This window comes from Tupaia chinensis, unplaced genomic scaffold, assembly GCF_000334495.1.
Source record: "Tupaia chinensis unplaced genomic scaffold, TupChi_1.0 Scaffold138098_1, whole genome shotgun sequence".
NCBI lineage: Eukaryota > Metazoa > Chordata > Mammalia > Scandentia > Tupaiidae > Tupaia > Tupaia belangeri.
This window is the reverse complement of record NW_006197997.1, coordinates 301,714-310,974: the sequence shown is the minus strand read 5'-3', so window position 1 is coordinate 310,974 and position 9,261 is coordinate 301,714. Positions and strand designations below refer to the sequence as shown.

Genomic DNA, 9,261 nt, shown 5'->3' with positions numbered 1-9,261 from the left:
GAGTGCACACACCCTCTGGCAAAATTTTTTTAAAAATTATGTTTTGTTTTGTAAACCTTAAAGCATTTATGAAAGAATAACTATTAGTAAAATGAATTCCTATGAATCTGTCATCCAGCTTTGACAGTTGGTATTTCATGGCTAATCTCATCTCGTGTACATTTCTAACACCCATTGTCTACCTCAACCTGTGACCATTTTAGAGCAATTCTAAATGTTCCTATCATCTTAATATACCTTTGAAATAAAAGGAGTCTTTACTTTTATAAAAATATAATGACATGGACTGGCAGGTGGCATGGTGGTTAAGGTGTTGGACTCCTACATGGCTGACCATGGTTCCAATCCTAGACCTGGTAGCTTGCTTTCTCGCATTCTCTCTCTCTCTCTCTGGACAAATTAAAAATAATAATAATACTAAATAAAATAATTGAAAAAATATGACATTGTCATGATCAAATCTAAAAGCTTAATAATTCCTCAGTGTGACCTGTTATCTAGTCAGTTTTAAGATGTTCTCTATCATGTTATACTTTTTTGCCCTTTTATGAATCAGGATCTAAATAAAATTCATTCATTGGCATTGGTTCATATGACTCTTAAGTTTTCTGTTTATCTATAGGTTCTATTGTTTATATTAGGTCTCTGGAGAAATCATGAAGTATTTTTCTATGTTTTTCTGCGTACAAATGTATCGTGACTTTCCCTATGACCTGATAGTTTAAGTTTTGAAGAAACTGAAGGGCAATGATTTTGTTTAAAATGTTATATAATGGCACCAGCAGATGGTGCAGTGGTTACATTGCTGGACTCCTACATGGCCGACCACGCCCAGACTGGTGGCTTGAAAAGAACACCGGGCGCACATGCATGCATGCCTAAGATCCTGGGAAGAGAATGGAGGAGAAAGGATTGTGGTGTGGCTATCCCCACTTGGTGGTGATTTCTCACTTTCATTCTCACTGTGTCATATATTTTATATATATAAAATGGGGCCAGCAGGTGGTGTAGTGGTTAAGGTGCTGGACTCCCACATGGCCAACCATGATTCAAGTCCTTAACACAGCTGCTTGAAACTCACATGGGCGTATGGGCGTGCATGTTCAAAATCCTGAGAGAATGGAGGAGAAAGGATTGTGGCATGGCCATCCCCTCTCTGTCTGTCTGTATCTCTGGTGAGCACACGCACCCTATAGCAAAAATATCTTTAAATTTTTTTTTAATTTAAAACGTTTTTCTTTATTATAGTGATCCACTTACCAGGTTGTTATATACCTATTAATATTAACTATCTGGAAGAGTCATAATCTAAAACATGAGGCAGCAAACCCTACAAGTATGGTAATAAGGCCAAAAATAACTGTCACAGTCTGAATGCTTCTTCAGGAGAGACGTTGAACCACCCTATTTTTTGTTAATCCCAAATGACTGATTTAATATATAATATTTGGTTATCTTTTTCATGCCAATAACCTTCATTTCTAGTGAAGACTATCCCAGGCATAAGGAGTAGAAGTTTCTAGCAAATCAAAGGAATGGGAGAGCCTCACTGACAATAGTAAAGAGCAGCGATGGGACCAGAGATAGTCACAGGAGGAAAGAGAAAAACCAAGGAGAACTGCACTGCTCTCTGCTCCTTCCTGGGAGGCAGCAGGCACCTTCTTCTGTCCGTGGTCTTGGAGTTACCCCAGTGTTACAGCATAGAACAATAATTGTAATTCATTAATGGCTTGGAACCAAGACTGTATTTTGTTCATTATAAATCGTTTACTCAGACGGAAAAATTATAGCGCATTTATAGGAAAGTTTTAAAATAAATCTTTTAACCAAAAACATATTTTAATGCTTAAAGGATTAAACATACTATTAACATTTTACGTCAAAAATACCCAGAATTCATGCCAGATAACTGAGGCATAGAGCTGAACACAACTTTAGTTTGTGAGATACTGAAATAATTCCTGGGCTGTACTTAGTAGACATAGTACTTTTTCTGCCTTGTAAATTAAGTTCGATTTGTGCTCTCGATGATGAAGTTTTGCTGCATAAATGCTTTAGAGTCTGCATTTCTGTTCAGGGCATGGTAATAGCAGAGACAAAACGTCAGATGCATGAAACCCTGGAAATGAAAGAAGAAGAAATTGCTCAACTTCGTAGTCGCATCAAACAGATGACTACCCAGGGAGAAGAATTGCGGGAACAGAAAGAAAAGTCCGAAAGAGCTGGTAAGAACTTAGGAGTTACTTGTTTTATGCTGGAGCGTAAAAACCATTGAAAATGCTTGGCCAATATTCTAAAAATTAGTTAAATACTGATAAAAACACTTTTTTGTAGAGAGACTTCATAAGTACTGCAGCTGCTCATTAAAGGCAGTGGTTGGCAGACTCCAGCTTGTGGGCCAAATGCGACCCCTGGCCCATTTTTGTACGACCTTTAAGCAAAGAATGATGTTTTTTACATTTAAGGGGCTGAAAAAGGAAGAATATGTGACAGAGACCACAACAAACCTAAAATACTTACCATCTGGCCTTTTGCCGAAAATGTTTGCTGACTACTGCCTTTTAGTATCAAAATTTGGGCTAAAATTTTAGAATTTCCAAGTAGGCACCTCATGATACTTACCGAATAACTGCCACTTATACATATTTTAGGGCAAACAGAAAATGTAGAGTGTAGGTCTGCTTTCACAGGGAATGAGGAACAGTTCAGTGTTGTGCATAATTACATCATGCTTGACGCAATAACCGCTAGGCTGTATAACGTAGGAAAACCAGGGGAGTAGTCAACGAAATGAGACCGAGTACTGCCAGACAAGGCTCTGGGGTGTCAGGACAGAGAACGATGAGCTGTTCTCAGGTCCTCGAGTGTGTGTTTTGAGTTGGCCTCAACGCATAGAACAGGCGTGAACAGATGCCACGAGACCACTAACAGCCACGGTGCCCTTCGTCGTCACGTGACTCAAGTGAGCTGCTGAAGTGAGAAATGAAGTTGGATTGTGAAAGGACTGAGTCGGACTTGTCAAAGGGGCGTGGCTGAGTTTAGACCTTGGTTCACAAGGCGAGGAACCCAGTAACAGGAAAGCTTGATGTGCTGGAAGCTGGTGTCTTACGTGCAAAGGCAGGGATATGGGTGGCCATTCTGAGGAGCAAAGGCAGAAGTCCAGGTTTTCGGGTCCTAGAACTGGCCGCCTTGACTAGAGTGATGGTTCTCGGATGGAGAAGAAAGGCAGTATCTGCAGAATTTGGTATCTGATCAAGTGGGAGGGGGAAGAAGGAAAGTAGAAATCTAAAATGACTCCAAAGTTTTAAGCTTAGGAGATTGAATGAATAGTGTGGAGTTAGAATAGGGCACTTAGATAGGGAAACTGAGGACTGGAGTGAGAGAATGAGTTTGTTGAGAGACTTTGAATTTTAGCCAGTCATGAGCTTATCAGAATGAACTTGATTTGTCAGAATTTAGAAATAAGAAACTGAAACATCTTTGGGACTCATTGGCGTAGGGTTGCAACCTACAGTTAAATCTGTAGGAGAGAATGGTTTCTACCAAACGTCAAGTTTAAGAGTGACAGTACTAGTTGTGTACTGGCATCTGCTCCTGCCGGCTCTGACTGAGCACTTGACTACTGCCGCTACGGTTTTAATACGCCGCAGGGCAGCACTGCCATGTTAGCAAGGTTCTGCCAGGTGCTTCGCCTGCACTTGGGTGTAATCCTCACAGTTTAGGAAATGGTATTGTTATTCGCCTCATTTTACAGATAAGAAGACCTGGGACATGGAAGGTTATGTAACTTGCCTACATTCGTGCACAGAGTAAATACACACACTGTCAGGATTTTAACCCAGGCATGTGATTCCAGAGTCTGTGCTCTTGATGATAAAGGTCTAGAGTTTGGCAGAGAGAAATAAATGAGACAAAAAGAAGTTACCTCACGAAGTCATTGAAACTGTGGGTAGTTATGTTTTGGAGGGTAATAATATATAAGGGGTGCTTCAGGAAGAGGGAGGGTAGCGTGAAGACTTTCAAAAAGTCTTTGAATTTGCTGAGAATTTGACTCCCAGGATGCAGTTTTGAGAAGTGACAAATGATTTTAGAAACCAGATTATAGTTGAGGGATTTGGGTCTGGACAAGAGAGAAATTGTGCCCATAAATTCCTCTCCATTTCCTTGTGGTTGCTTTCTGGATAAAGGTGGCTGGGGAATTTAGTTAATGAATTTGTTCTCATTAAACCTTACAAAATTTCTTCTCAGAGAGAGTTAATCTCTTAGGACTTATTTGAAGCAGTTAGGGAGTTGTGAGACATTGTTAAACAGGTTTGCTTTGGGTGAACAGGAACCAGTGCATGGTCTTGACTTCTACGAAGCCTTTCCATTTTTACGACTGCTTTTTCTTGACTGTCGTAGTTAGTCAAGAGAGAATAATGTTGGTTAGGAGATTAAATTTCTTTTTAAAATTGGAATGTACTTCATGAGGAGATAAAAACCGATGAATGAATATCAAGTCGAAAAGGATAAATGATAAAAGGGTAGGCAAGCTGTATAGTTAATTCACATGCAGGGTGAGAGTTCCCCAGGCAGCTGTCTCACTCAGGTCTTTAGATGTGCAGCTTTTCTTACCTCATTTCTCTAAAACACGGATCAGTTTTGTCTTTAAATGTGACGTTCATGAAACTATACTTTTATAAACATTCGATAGCGCATAAGTTCATAAACTTTTCTGTTAATATTTTCAAAATACTGGAAATTAAAAATGACAAAAGAATTATGATTTAAATTATTTAATAACTTCATTCACTTTCAAAGTCTTTAGATAACAGTTTTAAGTGCTTTTATAAATATTTTAAAAAATTATGTGGCGGGGCTGGCAGGTGGCCTGGTGGCTAACGTGCTAGACTCCCACATGGTTGGCCATGGTTTGAATCCCGGAACTGGCAGCTTGCTTTCTCACTTTCTCCCTCTCTCTCTTTCTCTTTCTGGTGAGCACATGTGCCTTATAGCAAATTTTAAAATGTAATACTAATTATAAATACAATTAAAAATATTTTTGTAATCTATAGTCATTGAGGGTTCTGTTAGCATGTTGTAACAAACTGGTGGAATGGTAAAGATACTGCCTTTTAAATCTGTAATAAAAACTAATTTACATACCAACTGCATTTCAGCTCATTGTCTTGGTTGAGTCTGAATAGCACTGCTCAAATAAAAATGGTTCTTAGTTCAAATATAAAATACATATGCCAATTGAAAGAAAAATTCCAATGAAATACTAGACAGAAAAGGTCAAGGCCCAGCTGTGGCAGTGCATGCCCGGAACTGTTGCTGATCAGGTCGAGGTCACATGGGAGGCCCAGGTTCGATTCGTGGCCTACCTTGAAAAACTGGGTGTGTTGATACAGATCTAGTTTCAGCTGCTTGGGAGCTTGAGGCAGGAGGATTGTGACATATTAAAACCCTGTCTAAAAACACCCTCCCCTTCTGAGAGAAAGAGAGAGAGAAGAGAAAAGAAAAGGTCAGTAAAAAGGAGGTAGGGTCTTCACACACTGTGAACATCATCTGGCTCTTAGAGCATTTAGTTGCTTTGTTAAATATTTATCTCCTCCTTTCTCTGGTTTTAAATTCAAAGGCTGAACACATAAGAGCTGGCCATGTAAAGGAAACATAAAATCATTACAGCATGCTATTTGATTTTTAGATGCTTCTGCGTAAAACTGTCCAACTCCTAAATTTGCAGCTCTAAAATTTTTAACTCTAATACTGTAGGTGATTCTTATTTATTTTTGAAGAGGTTTTTGCTGTAGGGCACATGTGCTTGCCAGAAAGACAGAGAGAGACAGAGAGACAGAAAGCAGGAAATCACCCACTAGGGGGGATGGCCATGCCACAATCCCTTCTTCTCCATTCTCCTCTTGGGATCTTGGACATGCACGCACACGCACCTGGCGTGAGTTTAAGCCCTCGGGTCTGGGACTTAAGCCATGGTCGACTACATGGGAGTCCAGCAACTTAGCCATTACGCCAACTGCTGGTCCCTGTTGGTAATTCTTGACATGTGGATACTATTGGGTTGTTGGCACAGTCACGATGCATTTTTGCATAGAAAAACATAAGAAAGTATGTCATGACTTTTCCATCAACCCAGTACATCATGATTTTTCTGATGACCTAATAGAAGACAAAAACACTATTTCCCTTGGCTCACTTATCGTGGATGTCAAAATCAGCTTAAGGTGTGGACCCATGACCTAGTTGTTCAGGAAACTGGATTCCACAAGATTGACCATGTGGTTCAAGTCCTGAACCTGGCAACTTGAAAACCATGCAAGGATGCACGTGCACCTGAAACCCAACAAGTGGAGAAAATGAGTACAGTGTAACAATACTCTCTATTGGGGATTGCTTTCACCCTCTTTTCTCTCTCTGCTAGTGCACCTGCCCTTCGGGAATTAAAAAAAAAAAGGAAACCCAAAATAAATATATTTGTTACAAGCACTTTACTGTGACTGTTGACAGTGTTTCTTTTTAGGTGTCACTTTAGAACAGAGATGGTCGTGTCTCCCAGTGGCCAGGTTTTAAACTTGGAGAAGTTGGATGACTCTGCTTGAGTGCATTAATGTTTTATTCTAGGTGTTATGTATTATTTCTAATTATATAGAAAATTATATCTTTAGTGTAGCACAGATGTAGAATGTTAATGCTACTGAAGTTCACAGTTGGTCTTGGCTCTTCTACAGGTGCATGGTGTGTGTGTGTATCTGTCTGTCTGTCTGTCTGTTAACCAGAGTAGGAGATAGCTGGCTAGTTATTAATATAGTGTGTGTGTGTGTGTGTGTGTGTGTGTGTGTGTATACATACACACATTGTTTTCTTTAGAGAGATTTTTGCTATAGGGTGGGTGTACTTGCCAGAGAGACAGAGAGATGGAAGAGAAATTACCTCCCAGGGGTGGTGGCCTTCTCCATTCTTGGGATTTTGGGCATGCATGGACACATGCCTGGCATGAGCTTTAAGCTACTGGATCTGGGACTCGAACTGCAGTTGATTACATGAGAGTCCAGCAATATAACCATTACATCATCTACTGGTCTTATTAATGGGGGAAAATTATACCAAAAAACCCCAGAAAGTGGAATGAAAGTACATCACTGTTGTTTCAGTACACTTCCATGTAATCTTTTTTCCAGTGCTCATTTTTATATTGTTGTAATACTCTTGTGTGATTTTGTATGTTCTTTTTTTCTCCTTTAACATACATGTTACTAAAGTACTAACATATTTCAGTGGCTGTGTCAAAATGCATGTACATCGTTTACTTGGTAACCATTTCGCCATTGATAAACACCTAGATTATTTTCATGTTTTACTTTTGTGAATAATACTGTAAGAATTTTGTAATAAAGTTTATTCCATATCTTTTCATTGTGTTCCTCGGAATAAATTTTTCTTCATTAGTTACCTTTAAGTGATTTAAATATAGCCATTATAAAAAAAGAACCCAGACTATGCTAATCCTTTCTACTCTCCATTAAAATATTCTTGCCTTTGATTATGCAAAAATGAATAAAATATTCTGGTTAGATCAGGCAAGTTTCTAGAGTATATACTAACTCTCGTAGGCCCTGTTTTCCTTGTGTGTACCTCGTTTTTGCTGGAGTTACGTGTTTTAAATTACTGGCTGCATTTAAACTTGAATTAACTCATAACATTTCTTTGCTTTTTTTATTGTCACATTGTGTTTGTCAGGACATAAGTTATTTATTCATTTGTATAGTATAGTCCTAAGCACCAAAGACATACATTAGAACATATTTATTTAATGTCTGGAGGACCCTTTAAAATAGTTTATGAATTTAAATGGTGTATAAAGTTTTTGCATTTTTATTTAACAAACCACAAATCACATGGTTAAGAGCTTTGTTTTACTTGCTGATACTTTATGTAATAACATTTTCTTGGAGTCTTAAGTCTCACAAAACATCTTGTTTTTGTGCATCCACACATGCCAATAAGTGAATCATGGTGCCTTTCCCAAGCCTTGTATGAACAGGACTGGGGTAAGGGCTGTTTGTTTTTTCTTTATCATGAGTACTTAGAGTAAGCTTTACAAAGAAAATTTCATGTTTCTCAGGCAAAATAGTTTGAATTAAAGTACTTTTTAAGGATGCCACATTAGAGAAGTAATGTTATGTATTTTGGCACTAATTAAATATCTGATGGAAAAATTTATTATTTTGAATGAATTTTAAAATACATTTATTATGTCCCTGTCAATGTCGCTGTTACTGGAAAGCATCAGAAACTGGAAGAGCATATTCCTTTTGTGCAAGACCTTATTTTCAATTTAAGTAAATTTACTTAGTGCTAGCCAAATTTTTTTTAAGATTAGCCCGCTGTTTTCAAGGTATTCAATAGGTAAATTTGTATGGTAAGGAGTATATGAAAATTTAGGTTGATCTGTAAAATTTTCTATGGTTAAAACTTAGTTACAGAATGAATCTTGTTATGTATTTTGAAAGATGACTTAAAAATTAGATTTCTGGGGGCCCGTAGGTGGTGTGGAGGTTAAAGCAGCTGGATCCGCTATGGCTAACTGTTCAAGTCCTGGACCTGACGACCTAAAATCATACCCAGGTGCATGTATGTACGTGCCCAAAATCCTTAGAGAAGAGTGTAGGAGAAGGGATTATGGCATAGCCATTTTTCGGGAGGGGTAATTTATCAACTTTCCCTCCCTCTTTCTCTCTCTGTGTCTCTCTCCAGCAAGCACATTGTAGCAAACTTAAAGACAAAAAGTAGATTTCTGTAACAAATATGATTTTTAAAAGCCCCAACTTATAATATATAAGCATTGCGCTATCTGGTTTATGCCACTGGGTGGTAGTATTTTATTTTCATTTATTACCTCTAGACCAGTGTTTTCAAAGCTTTTGCTCTCAAGGACTTCTTTACACTTTTAAAGCTTATTGGAGATTATAACGAGCTTTATTTATGTAAGTTATATATATTGGTATATAAATATATTTCTTTAGTAATTACAACTAAAAATTTAAAAAATACATAATTCCTTTAAAATACCATTTTTAAAGCCTGTTACATATAAGCATAAATACTTCTATGAACGGTACTGTACTTTCCAAAATTATAGTGTGAAGAATGACCTTGTTTTACACTTAATTTTGATCTCATTCTTTGGCTTAATGGAACACAGCTGGACCTTCAGCCTATTTCTGCACTTAGTCTTGTGATCTGTTATTTTGGTTGTAATAT

The 9,261-nt window shown here is 38.0% G+C and overlaps 1 protein-coding gene across 6 annotated transcripts in view; it reads left to right on the top strand.

The window, feature by feature from the left end:
* GOLGA4 (golgin A4) overlaps positions 1-9,261 on the top strand; it is a 142,524-nt gene that overhangs the window by 78,939 nt on the left and 54,324 nt on the right. For all 6 annotated transcript variants that reach the window (XM_014592659.2, XM_006161068.2, XM_006161067.2 and 3 more), the window contains one exon: positions 2,078-2,225. In XM_014592659.2, coding sequence (XP_014448145.1) covers positions 2,078-2,225 — 148 coding nt within the window. The remainder of the gene's footprint in view (positions 1-2,077; positions 2,226-9,261) is intronic.